This window comes from Moschus berezovskii, chromosome 12, assembly GCF_049115385.1.
Source record: "Moschus berezovskii isolate FMDL1 chromosome 12, NW_MosBer_1.0, whole genome shotgun sequence".
Taxonomy (NCBI): Eukaryota; Metazoa; Chordata; class Mammalia; order Artiodactyla; family Moschidae; genus Moschus; species Moschus berezovskii.
Window position 1 is genome coordinate 61,160,970 of NC_142471.1, and position 22,395 is coordinate 61,183,364.

At 40.2% G+C, this 22,395-nt stretch overlaps 1 protein-coding gene and 1 pseudogene across 3 annotated transcripts in view; one reads left to right on the forward strand and one right to left on the reverse strand.

Annotated features, from left to right (window-relative positions):
• PLCE1 (phospholipase C epsilon 1) overlaps nt 1-22,395 on the forward strand; it is a 390,353-nt gene that overhangs the window by 22,493 nt on the left and 345,465 nt on the right. For all 3 annotated transcript variants that reach the window (XM_055425048.2, XM_088842145.1, XM_055425050.2), the window contains exon 2: nt 14,772-16,329. In XM_055425048.2, the coding sequence (XP_055281023.2) occupies nt 15,127-16,329 (1,203 nt within the window). In that variant the 5' untranslated portion in view covers nt 14,772-15,126. The remainder of the gene's footprint in view (nt 1-14,771; nt 16,330-22,395) is intronic.
• Nucleotides 13,797-14,311, reverse strand: LOC129555526 (small ribosomal subunit protein uS15 pseudogene; annotated as a pseudogene).

Consider the following 22,395-nt stretch of genomic DNA (forward strand, 5'->3'; position numbering starts at 1 on the left):
TGGCTTAGAGCAGGGAGTATCTTTGTAGTTTTTCTTCTAGGTTTGCCCTCCTGGCAGATCACTTCCTCCCTAAATAGCATCTTGTTATTTGAGTCTCGCTGCTGCTGCTAAGTCGCCTCAGTCATGTCCGACTCTGTGCGACCCCATAGACGGCAGCCCACCAGGCTCTTCCGTCCCTGGGATTCTCCAGGCAAGAACACTGGAGTGAGTTGCCATTTCCTTCTCCAATGCATGAAAGTGAAAAGTGAAAGTGAAGTTGCTTAGTCGTGTCCGATACTTCGCGACCCCATGGACTGCAGCCTACCAGGCTCCTCCGTCCATGGGATTTTCCAGGCAAGAGTACTGGAGTGAGTCCCACTAGTATCATCTTATTTGAGGCTCACTGAGCGGCCTCGCCTTATGATAAAGTATTAGGTTGCATTCTGTTTGGATGGTTTGCCGGGTGGAGTGGCATTTTTAGATTCCGGACAAGTCTATGTCTAGGAGGGGTGGAGAAACGAGGAGGGGCAACTACTGTGCAGGGCAGGAAGGAGGCCCCTTGAGGTGCTCAGGGCTTCATGAGCCGCCTTTCCATGCATGATGACCACGTCCTATGTGGAGTCTTTCCTTTCAAAGCACCTTGGCATACCTGGTCTCATTGGATCTTTCTACAAATCACCTTGGGAAGTAGAAGGCAACAGGTATATGCAGTGAAACAGATAAGGTGGATTCATTTATTTATTCTGTATAGATTTATTGAGTTCCCATTCCTTTGCTGAGAACACAACAATGAATGAAACCAGCATGTTCCCAGCTGTCAGGAAGTTCTGGTTCTAGTCAGGCTATGCCAACAAATGACTAGTGTACAATTAAGTAATACATAGAATTTCCAGTAACAGTACATGCTCAAAAGACAATCAGGCCGGATAATATTACAGAAAGTGATGAGTGGGAGGGGTGAAGGGACTGCCTTAGAGCGGGTAAAGCCTTTTTGAGGAGATGACATATGAGCTGAAGTCTGAAAGGTGAGAAGAAACGGGCCAGGTGATGTGCTTAGGGTCCGAAACTGGAGCTGGCCCTGGAGCCCCGAAGCATTTCCTTTAGCTGTTCTCTTACTGCAGGAAAGCAACCAAGGCCATCAGTCAGGACAGGAAAAATATGTGTGTGTATATATATATATATGCAGAAAAAATGTAAAATACATGTATGTAAATACATGTATAGGGTATATGTATGCATGTGTATACCTGTATCTATATCTCCTACAGCAATCGAGTGGGTAGAATATTTTTCCTGAAAAATCCTTTCAGAGCTGGATTCACATGAAGCTCGTGAGAGAAATGTTTAGGTGATTAGTAGTGATGTATGTAGTGTGTAGCTGTGGGAAATAAAGGAAACAAGTCTCTGGCACCTGTCATGGATACTTACCGCCACCCCACTCAGGAACAAGGGCAGTTAAGGTTGTCTAAAGAGTGGATGGTTCTGCCCAGTTGGTGTGGCAACAGTTTGAGAATATGGCTCACAGTCACTGTTCAAAAGAGCTTCCTGAATAAAATGTGGTTCTGCAGAAAGGAAGGTAGGGGGTCTTTGGCGTGATGAGCAGGACCGAGAAAGGCAGGTGAAAGGTAGGTTCAAGGAATAGGCATTAGACCACCCTGGCTCAGGTGGATGTCAGGTTGATGAATTGGAGAGGGTAGTTTTGATCAGCTGCCCCTCAAACTTGGCTCTGTTTGGCCTACTTTAATATCATAAAATGTCATTTAAACCAGCAAATACCCCTTTAATAAACTTCAACTAGACACAGCAGTTTTATGGACCATCTAACTCAGGGTCTACCAGAGGATTTGGCACACAGTAGGATATGAATTTGAGTGAACTCCGGGAGTTGGTGATGGATAGGGAGGCCTGGCGTGCTGTGATTCATGGGGTCGCGGAGAGTCGGACACGACTGAGTGACTGAACTGAACTGAACTGAACTGAGGTGTTCAGAAAATAATTTGTTAAATGAGTGAATGAATGAATCCTACCCTTTGGTTGAATCCCATGGGCAGAGGAGCCTGGCAGACTACAGTCCATAGGATCACAAAGAGTTGGACACAACTGAAGAAACTTAGCACACATGCACATACCCTTTGGTTGACCAGCCCTTGGAAGCAAGATTGAGCAATCTGGAATTTGTTGTACTTGAAGAATAGGGTGTTTACAAGTCAAACAGGTGAGATGACTCATGATTTCAGGGGGGCACGGCCTGTGATTTCTCTAGATCTTCTCCTTTTTAAAATAAGATTTAGAATGTTAGGATAGAGACTGCTAAAGTTGATATAGATTTTATTATGTCCCAAAGTTTCTTTTAGAGGATATAATATTAAACAAGAGAAGCAAGACAAGAATGGTACAAACAGTATAATTTCAGTTCTATTAAAAAATCTATATTCATGGGGGAAAAACTGGAAAGAAGTTATAACAAAATAGGGACTTACCCAATGATCTTACCTTATCTTTTCTACTTTCTACTTACCAGACTTTTTCCAAATTTTCTACAGTAAGTGTGTATTACTTTTATAATCAGAAAAATATAACATGTGATTTGTTAAACAGTTAGTATAGAATGTGGTATGACATTCTTGCCAAAGCCTGCTTTGTTTTTTTAATCCCTGGCATTCATCATAAAAATCACAGCTGATATTTCAAATAATGACATTATGATAGCAAAAGTGAACTGCACCTTAGCAGATGTACTCCCACCTGTGTCATGTGACACAGTTGATCTGCTGAGGAGCCCACACCATCCAGATGCTGAGATTGGCCATATCATGGCTCCTTACCTCTACCTGTGCATCCCTCAGCCTCCCTGGGTACTTGCTTCCACCCCCCGTATCTGTCAGAGGCTCAGGAATGGCTGGGAAGCTGGTAGTGCAGGTCAGAGCTGCCCTGCTTGCTTCTGATTGTGGACTCAGCAAACAGCTCTATAATTTGGATTATATTGACTGCCCTGAAAAATAGCAAATGTGCCAAGGTATTGTCCTGTAGACTAAACAAATTAAAAAAAAATAAAAGCAGCCGAACCCTGAAAACTTATTCACTTCATTTTTTCAATCAGGTGAAAAGTATGAATAATATTGCTTCTCCCTTTTGGATGATGATATCTCAGTGGTAAATCGAGACATTGCTTAAGTGAACTTCGAGTTTTAACAAGATCTTCTATTTGCATTTTTGACTTTACCGAAAACAAGTGCCATTAGAATGATATCAACTGTTTGAGTCAGTTGTTGGCTTGGGCCTCCACCCAGAATTTGATGTCACTGATGGGCATCCATGAGGAACAGGAATAATTTTGAAGCTTTTGACCAGAGGACCTCTGAAGACCTTCATTAGTGCTAGTGTTAAATATAATACAAATGTAAAAATGAAAATGGCCATCTTATGCACTGAGTATGTGGATTTAAAATGCTTTCTATCTGCTAGGGCTTTGCATGGGAACCTCTATGAAACTGGAGAGTTACTGAGTCTGGAAAATGTTTTACTCAGTGTGGTGATGAAATGTAGACCAGGTATCAGATGTGGGGGACCCAGGATGGAGGGAGAGCAGGAAACACAGCCATGAGGAATAGAGTTTGCAGGACTTGAATCATATCTTATTTTGATTAAATCAGGATCAGTTTACTGAGAGCCTGTAATGTGAGAATGTGTTAGAGTAGTAGAGGGTTCTGTTATGGTTATCTTACTCAAGAGTGAGTTCATTTTCATCACATGTATTTTTAATTCTTTGGAAAGACAATTACATTAATTGAGGAATGACATGTAGAATACCAGTTTGAAAAAACACTTAGTGAATGGGGGTACTGATGCTGCCTATCAGTCAATTAAAAATAGCTTGTAACATGAGCTCTAGGTACCCCATCTAAAGGGTGGCAGTAGGCTGCTTGGGGAAGCCCATTATATTTTTGATGCATTGACTGGGTAAAACAAGACCTTCAGGGAAGAGGCTCCGGGTCCTTCCCACTTTTCTCTTTTCATTGCACAGCTTCCAAAAATGTGCTGCTTTGACTTAGTATGAGAACTTTCCAACTCCAGGGTGAATTGTCCAAGATGGTTCTACTGGTTTTGCTGAAGTTAATCTTAGTGAAGGCTGAGTAGTCTCCAGGTGCCAGCCAACCCATGACCTTTCATCTCTCTCCAAAATGAGACTCCTCCCTCTGTCCTCCACTTTCTCCCTGGCCTTACTTCCCTGGACAGAGTCCTCTTTTAAAGACTGTGACATTCTCTAGGAAGTCTTCACTCATGACTGGAATTCATACTGGTTTCTGTCATCTCTGTCTTCATTTTTTATCTGCTGCACAATTAGTACACACTATTGAGTGCTTCTCCTACTTTTTAAATGGCTAGACTATATTATTCAGTGTTCTATGATAATACCTCATATCTAAGTTTTCCCCTTATGGCTCTGTAGTAATAAATGACTTCCCTGTAGGCAGAGGTTGTGCCTGGAGAACTCTCATTTGACACATAACACATGATCCAGGGCCCATTATGTCTAATATCTCCATTTTTCTGGAACAGCAACAAGGAGAGAAGGGGTGATTTGCAAGCTGATTAGAGTCACCAGAGAAGCCCTATCACAGAGGTATTTCAACTTAAATATTATCTCTGAGGATATCAGGTATTGTTTTAGGCAAAGATTTGAAATCTCAGTAAATAGCTGTGAAGTGGCAAAAAGAGATTTTATATATATGTGTGTGTGTGTATATCCTCCTACACAGAGATATGTATATACATATACCTACATGTATTCATATGTATGTGGAAAGAGAGATAAGCACTAGCAGTAGTTAGCTACATCATGTTTATGGATTAGATGTCTCAGTATGGTTGGGATGTTATTTTTCTCCAGATTGATTAAAACAAATCCCAAATAAAGTCCTTGCAGATTGATGATTTTCTTGAGGATTGGGGTAAGGTTTGGGTTTACCACACTAAATAATGTAGCTCTGTGTTCCTTCTCAATTGATGTGGATGAAAGGATGAGAATAGTGTTTGGGGAAGATTCTTCTAAAAATTATATGGGATGGATTGAAAGAGATTAGAATTTGGGAGACTGGAAGCTCTTAAGTAATCCTGGTCTTAATGGGCAAGGATTAGGCTCAAGGAGCCGTGGAAGGGAAATAGCGTCAGATACCTATTGAGACCAAATGTTTGCCTTGGTAGGAATGTGTTTGCCAGGAATGTGGCATATACCTATTGTGTCTATAAGATTCCTTAAGATTGAAGATACAAGGTCTTTGTTTTTCAGAAGTGCTCCATCTATGCGGGGGTCCTAAATTATTAATAGCTTCAATATATTGTGTGCCGTGACATTCTGTGATGGTAAAATGTGGGAAGAACCACAGGAAACACAGATGAGTTCAGTTAATACTGACAGGTGAGTGTCAGTGAGGGCTACAGAGAGGAAATGCTGTGTAAGCTGGGTGACGGAAGGCACCAGTTAGAAGGCAGTGGGAAGGGAAATCCAAGAGGTATTAAGTGCAAGACTGATTCAACAAATGGCAAAAAGGCCAGTCTAACAAGATATCTTTTCCTTGAGGGTATTGGTCAGAGATGAAGTGAGAAGAAATCAACTGAGACTAAATCACAGAGGGTTAAATGCTATCTTCTGCTGTCTGCTTTTCTAAAACTCTTCTCATCATCTTACCAAAAACATGAATCTTTTTGTGCATGCATCTTGTGAGTGTCTATACCATAATCCTATCCACCTCCACTCTTGACTTGAAGTTACATTCTACTACGTCTAATATCTCCATATTTCTGGGACAGCAACAAGGAGAGAAGGGGTGATTTGCAAGCTGATTGGAGAATGTGTTTTTCAGTGATGTTTTCCTTTCCTTGTGAGTTTTATAATTGAAAATTAACCGGTATGGACAAACTTGTTTTTATGATCTTGCATGTTACTGTACTGTCAGCCTTATCAGTATATTCATTCCAAATTACTTATTTGGGTAACTTTCTCATCTACTTACCAGTAGACTCCTGATGTCTAATATACATAGAGTATAAAGATTAAGATCTCTTTGGGTTTCTGAGTCATAAGTCTAGAATCAGACTCTGAAACTTTGCTAATACAGTAGAAGTCACAAAGGGTTATGTCTTTGGGGTCTTGGGAAAGGATCTAGATGGGTACACCAGTGCCTTTGGGGAGTGTTTTTGAATCTTTGTTTCTTTGTGAATTACGGAATTTCTGTCATCATAGTTCAGAGAAAGGAGGTCAGGGGGAGGTGGAACAGCAGACATTCGGTTGAGAAAAAAGACTCCACTAAAGACTGACTCATATCATGCAGAGTTTGAGTGTGATTGTGTGCATACACCTACAACTGTGCACTCCATGTGCCTGTGGTAGGAAGAAGGGGAGGAGAGGGTTGTGCAGACATAATATTTACTTTAATCTCTTTGCAGAGTGGACTTTGGAGAAGAGCAAGCCTAAGTAAACAACATGGCATAGTTGTTTGTCATACACATGATACTCAAAAAGACTATAAAATCCTTTCTTTAAGTTAGGAAGCAAATAGAATTATTCGGTTACCAACTTTGATGGTTACCCCAGTGTTTCTTTTCCATGATGGTGAAATTCCTGAGCAGTTTTCACTTTCTGTGATTAGTTGAAATGTTCTTCTACAAGCTTCAAATGAGTTCATGGTTATGCGTTGTATTTTCTTTATCTTTCTTTACACTGCTCATCCTATGTGAATATGGGTAAAGTGGTTGCTACCTCTTTGTAAAGTTCCACCCCAGACCCCCCTCCAGCAGAATTTTATTGATCCCCTGGTCCTTGGTCCTGGTCGTTGGTCTTGCTTTCTTAACTCTATAGAATATAATCGGTATTTAATAAATAATTGAGAGCTGTCTGATAGATTAATTTTTGTTGTTGCTGTTAAGTCCCACCTCCTTCTAACACCTACAGTTAGAAAAGAGTATGCTTGTATTTCATATTTTTCTAATTTTACTCTTCTTTATGATACAAAGCACCCCTTCTTTTTAAGAGCCTAAAATTGGAAGCATCATAGAAATTAGGGAATATAACTTTCCCTCCAATTCAGGAATTTTCTATATAGCTTCCTTGTTACATTAGTCTGTTCTCTTAGATAAGTTGCTTCCCTGTGGCTCAGACAGTAAAACGTCTGTGTGCAATGCATGAGACCCGGGTTCAATCTCTGGGTTGGGAAGATCCCCTGGAGAAGGAAATGGCAACCCACTCCAGGACTCTTGCCTGGAGAATTCCATGGACTGAGGAGCCTAGTGGGCTACAGTCCATGGAGTCGCAAAGAGTTGGACACGACTGAGTGACTTCACTTTCCTTTCCTTTAGATAAGTCGTTCAAGTACTTTGAGCCTTATTCATAAAGTGAGGGTGACAATAGTACTCACCTTTGCTAGCAACATATCTGGATGCCAGTGACAGAAAACCTTAATAGTGGTGACTTAAGGAAGATAGCACATTATTTTTCTCTCTCCCAAATCCAGAAACAGGCACAGTGGCTTCTATCTTATGTCTTTGCTATGCACAACATCTAATTTCATGTTCACCTTGCAGTCTGATATGGCTGCTCCAGCTCCAGCCATCATGCCTTCCTTGCCAGCAGAAAAGAGAAAGAGAAGGAAGAAAAGGGCATACTCTCTCTCTTCAAGGACACTGTCCACAAGTAGCAAACCATTCTGCTTATATCTAATTAGCACTAACTTAGTCATATTGCTACCTGTAGCTATAAGGGAGGCTGATAAAGAGATGGCCTTGTACTTGGCTGAAATTCAGAGTTTATATTACTGAGGGAAATGGGAACAGATCTGGGGGACAATTAGCAGTCTCTGCCACCTTACTGATAATTTTATGAGATAAAAAATGATGAAATGAGATAACATGTACAATGTGCTTAGAACATGCCTGACATTTAATATGCGCTCAGCTAATATGTAAGTATTAGCCATTGTTTTTATGGCTAAACATTATAGGCAGTCATTCATTCACTGTATTATTTGTCCAACAGACATTGAATACCTACTGTGCTGAATACTATACCTCTCCTATTTAAATCCTTCTGTCAACAATCTGGAGGAGACTACTGTCCAAGATAGCTTATTTTTTATGGAATAACTCTAAAAGTTCCATAACTTATTTATCAAAGTAAGTCAAAGCATGCTTCCCAAATAATTCAGTCTTATCCTTTGAAACTATCGAACAGGCCTATTTCCTTCACTCAGTTCGTCAAACATATGAAAGTGGCTAATAAGCCTCACATTTAGTATTCTGACCCTAAGCAGGCATTTTTGTTAGCTCATTTATTTAGTATGTGGTTTGGCAAACTTTTTCTGTAAAGGGCTAGATGGTAACTATTTCTGGCTTTTCAGGTCACATGTTCTCTGTCACAGTTTGTCAGCTCTACCATCGTAATGGGAAAGCAGCCTTGGACGTTTTATAAGTGAATGGCTATGGCTATGTTCCTATAAAATTTGTTGTTGTTGTTTAGTTTCTCAGTTGTGTCCAACCCTTGCAACCCCATGGATTGTAGCTCACTTGGCTCCCCTGTCCATGGGATTTCCCAGGCAAGAATACTGGAGTGGGTTGCCATTTCCTCCTTCAGGGGATCTTCCAGACCCAGGGATCAAACCCACATTCCTGTGTCTCCTGTGTTGGCAGGTGGATTCTTTATCACTGAACCACTGGGGAAGGCAGTTTCTATAAAATATTATTTACAAAAACAGATAGCAGGCCAGATTTTGGCCTCATGCTGTGGTTTGCCAGCCCTGTGATTTAACCCATGCTGCTGCTACTGCTGCTAAGTTGCCTTAGTCCATAGAAACTTATAAATAAGGTTATTTGTAACTGATATTCTCCTTCTCTGAAGCTGAAAACTTTCTTTGTGTCACTCCTGATTTTTCTTATACATTTCTTTTTCTTGTCTTATTACTTTGGATAAGATTTTTAGCACCCCTTGCATCTCCATAGCGTTGCTGTCCAATCATTTCCCGAGATATGTTATGCATCATTTCTAGCTTGGAAATACTCTTTGACAAATCTTCTCTTGTTCTACCACACGTTGTTTGACCTCCCCCAGGCTGACTCTTCGCCATTCATTGCACAAATCTGTCCACATTAAGAAAATAAGAATCCTTTTTCCATCCCTTTCTTCTTCAAACCTGTTAGACTTTGATTTTCCTTTGGTGGTGCTTCAGCTTTTCTTCACTGAACAGTCTAATACTAACTGTAACCTAATCCAACTTCCCTTAAAGACAATTTAGAGGAGGCAGGTAGAAAATTAACATTTACTGATGGACCAGGCACTGCTGACATTTACAATATGTGTGTTTCATCTCACTGTTATAGACATGGTAAGTGCAATTTGAGATTGGTCATATAACCAGCTGTGGTCATGCAGCTGAAATACAAGGAGTCAATCCCAGTTACAGAATAGAAATTCAAATCTGACTGGACTGGGGGACTTAACTGTGTGCATCTGGCAAAAGTAATTAAAAACCATTCACAAATACAGCAGAGTTGCGATACTTTGGTTGTCCTCGCTCATCAAGACATTTGAAGAAGCAGAGAATAACAAACATTTGTGCTGAACTTTTGGTTTTCAGAACATTTACTTCATAATTCTATGGAGTAGGTGATTTTATTTCAATTTTTCAGGAAAGGAGATAAAACCACAAAATGATTAAAATGTTTGCTGGAATTGCCAGCCACCAATGCCTTACTGCTTCTAGGAGAGTCCACAATTGCTCTTCTCAGAAAAGTTCATCACACCTCTTTTCTAGCTAACTCCTTATTGTCTTTCAGACCTCAGCTCAGTCATAATCTTCTCCAGGAAACACTTTCTGCAGTCACCTCCACCTTGTGCCCACCATCTGATTTAGATGCTCTTTCTTAAACAGGATCATCACCCTCTTTGCACTGAACCTTAACTGATGATATATTAGCTTGTAAGGAAATCAAGGGCACATCCCTGCCTCACTTAACTTTGTACTCAAACAAATATTTGTCAAGTAAAGGAATGCCCTGAGATGGAGACAAGTCAGTGGTGCAGGGAGTCATTTCCTTGTGATGTTGTTCAGTTCTGATTATACCTGGAGGCAAAACAGAAACCTCAACTTTCCAGAGACAAACGAAAGAGGATCCTCCCAGAAGCCACTGATCTCTGCAGCCAGGGAACATCAGAAATTCAAATCTATGGGGTTTCAGACTAGAAAGCAAAGAAAGCAGCATAGCTATGGTGAAGAGCACAGGTTCTAGAGTCAGGCTTCTTAGATTTGAATCCTGACTTCACCATTTTCCAGCTGTGTGATCTTTGGCAAGTGACTTAGCTTTTCTATGCTTGGGTTTTTGTCAAACGTGGATAATGATGGAACTCCGGTATATTAGTTATCTATGGCTGTGCAACAAATTACCCCCAAACTGAGTGCCTCATAACAATAAACATTTATTATCTCACAGTTTCTGTGGGTCAGGAATTTGGAAGGGGCTCGGGTAAGTGCTTCTGGCTCAGGGTTGTTCATTAGGTGACAGTCAAGATGTCGACTGAAGTTCTTGTCATGGGGAACCTTGACTGAGGCTGGAGGATCACCTTCCACTATGGCTCACTCAAGTAGCTCTTGGCAGGAGGCCATAGTTCTTCCCACCAGCAACTCTCATTATGGGATAATAATTGATTTCCCCTAGAGAAAACAAGAGAGGAAGCCCAAGGGAGAAACTCCAGTGACTTTTATGGCCTATTTTCAGAACATACACTGTTACTTCCACCACATTCTCTATGCTAGAAGGAGGTCACTAAGTTTGGCCCACATTCGAGGAAAGGGGAATTAGGCTCCGCCTTTTGAAAGGAGTATCCTAGAATTTGTGGACATATTTTAAAACCACATACTATTTTATAGAGTTGAGTGAGAATTCCATGAGATAAGAATTATAAAGTGCTTAATAGGACTTAAGCAACATCTACTTTGAATTACGTTCCTCATGGATTAGAAAGGACAAAGGAACTGTCAGTCTGAAGGCTTTGACTTAGAAAATTACTCTATAAAATGGAACAAAGATATCTGAATTAAGCTGATGCCATAAGCAATTAAAGTATTCAGGATAGTTCTTGGCATGAAAAGTTGTTCATGTTTTGAATTTTAAAAAGCGAGTAAAAACAGCATGTACAGTGTGATTATATACTTATATCTCTGTATGCTGATACATAGGGAGCATTCTAGAATGAGGTTCCTCATAGTATTAATCATGGTTATCTCTGGATGGTAGAATTTGTGTTAAGGTAAACAAAAAATTGTGTTTTTGTGCGCTGTTTGAATTGTTTTACACTAAGCATAAATCTACAAAAATAAGGGATACATTTTCCAAAGAAATTGAAAAAGAAACTAAGTTGGAAAGAAGACATGAAAGGTGGAAAGGTTTAGCATGTTGAGCCAGAATTTTGCTTCTCTAAGTGGACTGGTTTATTCCCTGTGATGTATCTGATTGACAGGCTATCCTCTGATCTTTCAAGTTTGTTGTGAAGACTTATAAGTGCTGGGAGCAGGTGAGAGTTTGTGACTGTGTTTTGCTTGAGGGGACATATGTTAAGACAAGAAGGGAAAAGCATGGAGAAGCAAGGAGAAAAGGGACATCTGTGTGGCAAAGAGCAAAGACAGAACAAATCTGGTGTTGACAGCAGAGCCTGAATGCTCATAAGTTGCCTTGGGAAGAACAACTTTATCCATAAAAGGACGATATACTTGTGATGGGCACTCTGTCAGCCCAGAGTGCCTTGAATATCTTCTATAATTGCACTTGCCGCATTGAACTGAAATCTGTTCAATTCTCCCTCCCTCTTGACAGACTTGCAAGCAGGTCCTGGCTATCTAGCTCATTACGCTGGCTATCTAGCGCCCAACATGTAGCAGGGTTTAATAATCTGAAGAGTAAAATAGCTTAAATTATTTTTTAAAATAATGTCATTCACAATTGAAAATGTTTATGTCTCCTAACATTCAACTGAGTTTATTCAAATGAAAGAGGGAGTTTAAAATGTGTATATTTTATGGGAAAAATTGGAGAAACTGCCCAAAGATCCTTTTTGAAAGGTTTAAATCTATCATTTGTTTCCCATTTGTTACATCTGTTCTTTGTTCACCTCTTCCTTTTTTCTGACTTTTTTTTAGTTACTTGAAAAAGATTTTTAAGATTCTAATGTTTTTACTTACTTTCTGTATTTTTGGTTAAAGTGATTGCATTGGGGCTTATAGTATGCACCTTAAGCTTATGACAACCTGACTTTAAATAATATTACTGGGCTTCCTTGATAGCTCAGATGGTAAAGAATCCGCCTGCAGTGCAGGAGACCCTGGTTCGATTCCTGGGTCAGGAAGATCCCCTAGAGACAGGATAGGCTACCCACTCTAGTATTCTTGGGCTTCCCTTGTGGCTCAGCTGGTAAAGAATCTGCCTGCAATGTGGGATACCTGGGTTCCATCTCTGAGTTGGGAAGATCCTCTGAAGAAGGGAAAGGCTACCCATCCCAGTATTCTGGCCTGGAGAATTCCATGGACTGTAGAGTCCATGGGATCGCAAAGAGTTGGACACGACTTTCACTTCACTTCACCCCAATTCATGTAGAAAATAGTCTTATTTCCATCTCTTCTCTTTTGACCTTTGTGCTGTTATTGTCATATATTTTACTTCTAAATTTGTTAGTAACTGTATAGTCATTGTTATTACTTTTGCTTTAAATAGTCAATTAATTATTTAAAATGTAAGAAAAATTGTATTTATCTACATATTTAACATTTTTCACACTCTATTTCTTTTTGTAGATCCAGATTTCTATCTAGCATATTTCTTCTACCTAAAGGACTTTCTTTACCAGTTCTTATTTTGGTGGTTTAGTCGCTGAGTTGTGTCCAACTCTTGTGACCCCATGGACTGTAGCCCACCAGGCTCCTCTGTCCATGGGATTTTCCAGCCAAGAATACTGGAGTGGATTGCCATTTCCTTCTCCAGGGGATCTTCCCGACCCAGGAATTGAACCCAGGTCTCCTGCATTGCAGGCAGATTTTTTTACCGACTGAGCTATGAGAGAAGCCCCATTTCTTATTTTAGTGAACCTTTTTGGTTTTTTTTTGACTGCAAGGCTTGTGGGATCTTAGTTCCCCAACCAGGGATTGAACCTATGCCCCCTGCAGTGGAAAGATAGAGTCTTAATCACTGGACCTTCAGGAAAGTACCTCTTTATCTTTCTTATATGTAAGTTTACTCTTGATGAATTCTTTCAGCTTTTGTATGTATAAAAGTCTTTATTTCATTTTGTTTTCAAAAATATATTTTTGTTGGGTATAGAATTCTAATTTTGCAGTGTAAGAGGAGCCTGGTGGGGTGCTGTCCATAGGGTCGCACAGAGTCGGACACAACTGAAACGACTTAGCATGCATGCATGCGTGCATTGTAGAAGGAAATGGCAACCCACTCCAGTGTTCTTGCCTGGAGAATCCCAGGGACAGAGGAGCCTGGTGGGCTGCTTCTGTGGGGTTGCACAGTCGGACATGACTGAAATGACTTAGCAACAGCATATATATATATACACATGTATGTTTTTATTTTAAAAGTTAATTTTTTTAATAAACTATCTTTTGTTTTTTAATAAACTATTTTGGCTTGCATTGTTCCTAATGAGAAGCCTGCTAGCGTCCCTATCTTTTCTCCAGTCTATTTTATGTGTCTTCCTTCTCTAATTTCCTTGGCTTTATTGAAGTCTCAACTTTTCTTTATTTTATTTTTTTTTCTGTTAAACAATAATTTTATTGCTTTAGTACAATACACAAATTTATGCAACCAGGGCAGAGGCTGTGGATGACACGTATTTCCAGTTGGGGGGTAGGACTCGTTTGGTCTTGTAGTATCGAGCCAACTGGTGAATACGGCTCTCAATCAGAATCAGACGGAATTTAGCATCTTTATCCTTTCTGTTCCTCTCAAGATGCTTTCGAACAGCAACAGCTTTCTTAATTAAATGATAGAGATCCTCAGGGAGATCAGGGGCAAGTCCTTTGGACTTAAGAATTCTCAAGATTTTGTTGCCTGTCACAAAACGTACTTGTGCAACACCATGAGAGTCTCTCAGGATCACACCGATCTGTGAGGGTGTTAGGCCCTTCTTGGCCAGTTTGTAGATCTGCTCCTTCACGTCGTCAGAAGTGAGCTTCAGCCAGGTGGGGACGCTGCGGCGGTAGGGCAGAGCCGACTGGGAGAGGCCCTTCCCGGGAGCGTGCATGCGACCCATGATGGCGGCGGTGTGGTAGCAAAAGGAGAGAGAGGGTGGGAGAGCTGCAGGAAGCCACCCTCCACGCAGGAAGTTCAACTTTTCTTTAAATTAGACACACTGTTTGGTTTCATCTGAGTCAATCCTCCCTCCCCAGTAGCCTAAAAACTCAAAAGGTATAAGCTAGGGCATTTATAGAATTCACCTTATTTATTTATTCTTCTTTCTGGAATTACTATTCTATGTTGCCTGTTATTCAGTATCTCAAAACAATTATTTCATTATTTTTTCTGACTTTTTTCAGTTGTTTAAGGAAGAAGGATAAACCTGATCTCTTTTACTCTGTACTGGCTGGAAACAGAAGTTCGAAATACTGAATCAAAAAAATAAATACCTAAAACCAACTTCTGATTGCAAAACTTCTCCTCAAAATGGATTCATAGTTTGCATTAGCTTAAAATTATGAGGTCATTTTTAAAAAAATTTGAGTGTTTGACATTATCTCTTTTTGTTACAGGATACATTCAAACTGGATTTTTAAATCATTGTAAGCCAGTGATGGATCAGAAGTTACAGAATGCAATGCCGAATAAAAGTCTTCGAAAGAATTGCTTCAAAGAACTGAAGAAAGAAAACTGATCTACTTCCTTAATACTTTGATCTAGAAAAACATACTGCACATGGTAGGAAGTGATAACTGGGAAAGTTTATTTGGGTCTTAATATACCTAAATGATAGTAACTGTAACTTTGTTTCTCAGAGGGCTTATACACCTGAGATTATGTTAAAAACCAGTAGTTTTATTAACATCTTGACATGATCACAAGAGAGGAGAAACAGAGTACTAACTGAAACCCTGCACATTGGTCAAGATGACTTCTGAAGAAATGGTAGGTTCTGTTCTCAGACCTGTGAGTCAGAGAAAAGTGATCTCTGCTCAGTCAACTGTAGATGAAAGTAATGATAAGGTCTCGGACATCAATGTTCCAAAGTCTCATCCTGTCAGGCAGAGTGGGGAGACTTCTCAAACCATTTCGCAACTGACCAAACTCACAGAAGAATCTTCTGGAAGCAACGTGCCCCAGATTTTCTCAGTAGCAAGGGAGAAAATAACTAGTGATGAGAACAGTAATGAAAAGTGCTGGGAGAAAAGCATGCCAAATTCTGTGAAAAACCTTAACATTAACTGCAACAGCATATTGAAAAACCATCAGCATGGCCCTCCTCAGAGCCAGTTTTATGAAACGTGCAATTCTATCACAGAGGAAGGTCTGTATTTGGAAACTGGAATCCCTTCTTCACTGGAAGGAAAGGTGTTCCCTGGAATTCAACTGGAAATAGACAGACCTCCCATGGGCATTAGTCCATTAGGAACTCAGTCGGCCATCATAGAGACAAGCAGGGCACACCCTGAAAACAACCTGGCAGTATTTCACTTGCATTACGAAGTTGACAGAAGAATGTCAGACAGTTTCTGTCCCCTATCAGATAACTTGATTTTGGATGATTGTGGAAACTGTGTACTACCTGCTGTTGGTGAGGAACAAGAGAAAAGTTACATGGCATATACTTGCAAACTAATGGAATTGACAAGTAACTGTGACAATAAGAATAGGCAGCTGCAGTGTGATCATTGTGACCCCTTGAATGACAAATACTTGTGCTTTGAAGGCTCTTGCCCAAAGGCCGATGTGGTATGTTCAAGTGACAGCTTTTGCAGGGAGGATTTTACTGACAGTCCACCTGCCAAGACCTTTCTGAGCCATTTTGAGGACTTCCCTGATAATTGTGAAGACGTAGAAGAAGATTTGTTCAAAAATAAAAAGGAGCGGTCTGCTTGGTTAGTAAGGAGATTTTGCAAAAATGACAAGGAAGTTAAGAAATCTGTGTTTACTGGGACAAGGGCAATTGTGAGAACTTTGCCTTCTGGTCACATTGGACTGGAGGCTTTGAGTTATGTTGATCAGAAGAAAAATGGTCTCTTATTGCCTCCTGGGAGAGTCATGGAACGGCTGTCAACAGTGGTGGTTAGGCAAGATGGTTCCCAAGGTCTGTCAGAAGCCCAGTGGTATCCGGTAAGAGTTAAAGTTTCTTTTAATCCATTTTTCAAAGTTGATTTTTTAAAACTCCAAATCTCCATTGTCTTAATTCATGGGAAATGTTCACTTCTGGCCAGTGATTCTTAGGGAAAGCATTTAGAGTTACTGGAAATTAGTAGACCTAACAGATACTAGAATTACTAGCTGTCAAGACTGAGTTAATACCACAGCAACATAAGTCATAAAATACACATAAACATGTGCTCAGAGAAGTTAGGGAGAGTCCCTGATTATTGTGTGCGGGCTTATAAAACAGAAACTCCTGGGAGTGGGAAAATGGTTCTGCCAACTGATTATTCAGCTGTATCCTTCAGAGATACATCTGTCCTCTTCTGTCATGGAGTTCATCATTGTTTAAGGTTGCAAGGCTTAAAAGAACTTAAATCTCATTTTCTCTGTTCAATTCCTCTAGCCAGTGCTTCCTGTTTCTTCCCTCTTAACCCTTTTTATGCCATGGCCCTCTTTGGCTATTTGGTGAAGTCTTTGGGTTGAGAAGAACATTTTTAAATGTATCAAATGAAATACAAAGGATCATAAAGGACACAGATTATGTGCATAGACATATATGAAGATGTTTTTAAAATTGTAATATAGTGGGATAGTTCTTTATTAACATATTAAATAATAGCAGCTAATGATGTGATAACTACCATAACTTCAAGGTAGTGAAGAATGTTAATAGGGAATGGTTTACCTGGAACTTTCCGTTTTAGCAGTGCAAGTCCCATATTCTGGGAAGCCACTCAGTCTTGGACAAACCACGACAAACTAATTAATTAGTTACCTTAATTATAAATATTATTTTAGAGTCTCTTCCATGACTATAATATATGGCAATATCTGTGATTTCTATTGGTGGCAAAATCACAGGTACTGCTAGTGTTACTGAAGTTTGTTGCTTACATTCATAATGGAAGGAAAGGCTAAACTTCTGTTTGAGGTTAATAAAAGAATTTTTTTTTCATCCAAATTTCTGGACTCTCTGAGTTCTATCTATAGTTCTCTCTCTTTAAGATTCCTGCTCTGGAAATGCACACAGTTAGCTGCCCACTCTTGGACCTGATCTTTGCATCAGAAGCCAGCACCGTGTAGTCTCTTGTGTTTTTTTTTTTTCCTTCTGTGGCTAAGTAGCCCTACTTCCTTCAGCTGGTCTTAGTGGAGAAGTTGTTTCTATAACTTTTGCATTCCAGTTTTACACAATTCCTTAAAACCTGGCCCTAAAAATAAACCCAATCTAAAAGAACATCCTTTTATTGAACTATGACTAGTATATTTTTATTTTCATCATCATCAATTGTGGGAACTAATATTTATTGTGAATTTACATATTTCAGGCACTGGACTGAATAACTTACACACTTCATTTCATGAAATCATCTCAACTACCTTCTGATGTGGTCTGATTATTCACCCCATTGTATCATTAAGAAGACAGAGTCTCAAGGAAGTTCTGTACCTTCAGTTCAGTTCAGTGCAGTTGCTCAGTTGTGTCTGACTCTGTGCGACCCCATGGATTGTGGCATACTAGGCTTCCCTGTCCATCACCAACTCCCGGAGCTTGTTCAAACTCATGTCCATTGAGTTGGTAATGCCATCCAACCATCTCATCCTCTGTCATCCCCTTCTCCTCCTGCCTTCAACCTTTCTCAGCATCAGGGTCTTTTCTAAAGAGTCAGTTCTTTGCATCAGGTGGCCAAAGTATTGGAGTTTCAGCTTTAGCATCAGTCCTTCCAATGAATATTCAGGACTGATTTCCTTTAGGATGGACTGGTTGGATCTCCTTGTAGTCCAAGGGACTCTCAAGAGTCCTCTCCAACACCACAGTTCAAAAGCATCAATTCTTCTGCACTCAGTTTTCTCTATAGTCCAACTCTCACATCCATACATGACTACCAGAGAAACTATAGCTTTGACTAGATAAACCTTTATTGACAAAGTTATGTCTCTGATGTTTAATATGCTGCCTAGGTTGGTCCTAACTTTTCTTCCAAGGAGCAAGCATCTTTTAATTTCATGGCTGCAGTCACCATGTGCAGTGATTTTGGAGCCCAAGAAAATAAAGTCAGCCACTGTTTCCACTGTTTCTCCATCTATTTGCCATGAAGTGATGGGACCGGATGCCATGATCTTCATTTTTTGAATGTTGAGTTTTAAGACAGCTTTTTCACTCTCCTCTTTCACTTTCTTCAAGAGACTCTAGATACAGACCATTCACTTATGAATGTGTAAAACTCGAAAGTCCACATCACTCCTATATCTCGTGCCTTTGTTGGTTTTCTGTGAGCTGTAGTTTCTGGGAAATGAGCAGCTCTCATTCCTCTAACTCTTGTAACCCAGTCATTCGTGTGCCTCCTTCATGAGGATCCAGTGCGGCTGTGGTGCTGTTATCCCTCTGATAGGAACTCTAACTCAGTGTAAAGCCCCAAAGATCTGTTACTTATTTTATATTGTACTATATTTTATTTACAGTGTTGTGTTTGTTTCAGGTGTATAGCAAAGTGATACAGTCATATATATATACTTGAATTAACAAAAGCAGTTCCCGTCTTTTGATGGGGAGCTCGTGGTTTATAATATAAATGGCATTATTTTGAGAAAGGGATAACTTAGGTATGGCATTGGGTTTTTTTTCTTTTTGCAGCTTGAGGCAGTTGTAAAATAACTTAATGTAGCTTTTTGCAACTGTGTATTCTATAGTATTTTTTTTTTCATTTGGTGAAATTTTAACTGTTAATGTTTATGGCATTATGCTTTATACCATTTATTAAATAAAAATTTAAAAAAATAATCAAAAAAAGAGGCTCTTTAGTTCCTCTTTGCTTTCTGCCATAAGGGTTGTGTCATCTGCATATCTGAGGTTATTGATATTTCTCTGGGCAGTGAACTCTGTGTAATGATGATGACAGATGCAGTGAAAACCAAATCATCTATCACTAGCATTCATGCCCACTAGAATTCAAAAGGGAAAAATAGAGCTGTGCAGAACAACAAGGGAATTCAATATATATTGATCAAGAAAGATGTTTAAGAAAATAACAAATGAAAAAATATAAAGCAGAAGTTTCCAACCATCTTCTATTGAGGTGTAATGCACACATCATTTTAAAGTATACAAATCCGTGCTTTTTAGTACATTCACAAGATGGTTCACCTATCACAACTATCTAATTCCAAAATAATTTTAACACCTCAGAAAGAAACTCCTGGGGCTTTCCTGATGGCTCAGTCAGAAAGAATCTGCCTGCCAATGAAGGAGACATGGGTTCAATCCCTGATCCGGGAAGATCCCACGTACTGAAGAACAACTAAGCCCATGCACTGCAATTATTGAGCCTGTGCCCTAGAGCCCAGGAACAGCAACTACTGAAGCCCCTGCACCCTAAAGTCTGTGCTGCAGAACAAGAGAAGCCACTGCAAAGACAGGCCTGCATACCACAGCTACAGAGTAGCCCCTGCTCACCACGATTAGAAAAAAAGCCCAAGCAGCAATGAAGACCCAGCACAGCCAAAAATAAAGATAAATAAGTAAATAAATAAGAAACTCCTTAACCATTAGTGACCACCGTCTATTCCTCCCCTTCCCCTGGCGACCACTAATCCGTAGTGGTTGGATATCCTTGCAGTCCAAGGGACTGTCAAGAATCTTCTCCAACACCACAACTCAAAGCATAAATTCTTCGGAACTCAATATTCCAACTCTCACATCCATACATGACTACTGGAAAAACCATAGTTTTGACTAGAGGGACCTTTGTTGGCAAAGTAACGTCTCTGCTTTTTACTATGCTGTCTAGGTTGGTCATAACTTTTCTCCCAAGAGCAAGCGTCTTTTAATTTCATGGCTGCAGTCACCATCTGCAGTGATTTTGGAGCCCCCCAAAATAAAATCTGCCACTGTTTCCATTATTTTCCCATCTATTTGTCACAAATCAATGGGACCCGATGCCATTATCTTAGTTTTCTGAATGTTGAGTTTTAAGCCAACTTTTTTCATTCTGCTCTTTTACTTTCATCAAGCTGCTCTTTAGTTCTTCTTCGGTTTCTGTCATAAGTGGGGTGTCATCTACCTATCTGAAGTTATGGATATTTCTCAGGGCAGTCTTGATTCCAGCTTGTGCTTCATCCAGCCCAGCATTTTGCATGATGTACTCTGCATATAAGTAAATAAACAGGGTGACAATATACAGCCTTGACGTCCTCCTCTCCCAATTTGGAACCAGTTCATTGTTCCATGTCCAGTTCTAATTGTTGCTTCAGAGTCTCAAGGAAATTCTGTACCTTGCCCAAACTTACTCAGCTAGTAATTGGTATAACTAGGATTGCAATCCAGGCAATTAACACTTTTTAGTTTCTCAAGATCTAGAAAAATATAAAATTTGATTAAGCTTTTAAAGTAACAAATAATTTTGTTCTTTTCAGTGTCTGCTGATTTGAGTGGCTCCACTCACTGATGCATATGGTATCTCACATATGCGTCAGAGTTGTGCGTTCAACAGAGTTTCTCTAACCCTGCTTATGTTTTAGAATCAGTGTCCAGGCTACACCCCAGACTCTCTGAAGCAGAACCACTAAGGTAGGGCACAGCATCAGTATTTTTTCCAAGTTTTCTCCAGGTGGTTCTATGGTTCTATGAGTTGAGAACCACTGACCAGAAGCTTAAACTGAGCTTTTTGTGTTTTGGTTAGGACATTTCAGGAATATTTGCTCTTCCCTAAATTCCCTGGTGGCTCAGTGGTAAAGAACTCGCTTGCCCGTGCAGGAGATGCAGGTTCAATCCTTGGGTCAGGAAAACCCCTTAGAGAAGGAAATGGCAGTCCACTCCAGTATTCTTGCCTGGGAAATCCCATGGACAGAGGAGCTTGGCAGCATGGGGTAGCAACAGAGTCGGACACGACTTAGCGACTGAACAACAACGAAGTCCTTGACCTGGCTCCAGCTCTCAGGAGTGTCAGGGCTGTCCTGGGGGCCTGCTTGAACAATGCCAGCCTGGAGGCCCTTCTGTCTATACATTTGATGGGCAGTTCAACCCAGTAAGTGTCAGGGAATTTGCTTTTGAATCTTCACCTGGTTCCTTAAGAAACCTGAATCAGGAAGTGGTGTCAACTACCCACATGGTCCCCAGTGATTCCACACAGAAGAAAATAGCTTGTCCCAGGCACATGTGTCCTGCCAGCACTGTGGTGACTTGTCCAGTGCTTTCCATGAAACTGCTTCTGATAGTAGCGTGTCTCACTAAAAAATGTATTGCTTTTAAATGTACACTTGAAATTGAACATTAAGAACACCACAGAAATTTAAATACAGCAAAGTAAATGCAGGTAGATTACTTGAAACCATTGTCAGAGCCCCCTGGACACTTATATAAGCATGGGAGTCGTGAATCGGGTATGTTTCAGAATACTCTTTGGCATTCCTGTACTCATTCCTCCTGTTTCTGGAGACCTGCCACTTCTTCTGAGAATGTTCACTGGTCCCTAGTGCAAACCTACCCCTTTCTGTCCATTCTGGAGGCCTTGGGATGGGTAGTTTCCAATGAAAAGAACCAAAAAGATGATGCAAATCATCTCTTCCCTGCTTCTTAGTCTCTGGAGGCTGGGAGAGGCTGCCATACCTCCTGCAGAGTAAACCTCAGGAACTTCTCTCTCCTTCTCTCTCTCTGGGCTTCCAGGAGGTTGTGGGCATTTTTATTAACCCTTAAGCTGAAGCTAGGGGATAGATTGGTTGTCCTCCTGGTCTTTCTTTTTTTGGAGTTAATTTACAATGTTGTATTAATTTCTGGTGCACAGCAAAGCGATCACTATACATCATTTTCATGTTCTTTTCCATCATAGTTCATTTTGATATATTGAATATAGTTCCCTGTGCTATACAGTAGGACCTTGTTGCTTGTCCTCCTGTCATAAGGGTGATTTCTGAAAGGGAGAACCTTTTCTGAACATTTAAACATGGCTGGGATGAATATTTTCTAAAATACGATATTATCTCTGCATTTCCTTTTTTAGTTTAGGGTCTAAACTAAAGAAATCCTTATCCTTGCAATGT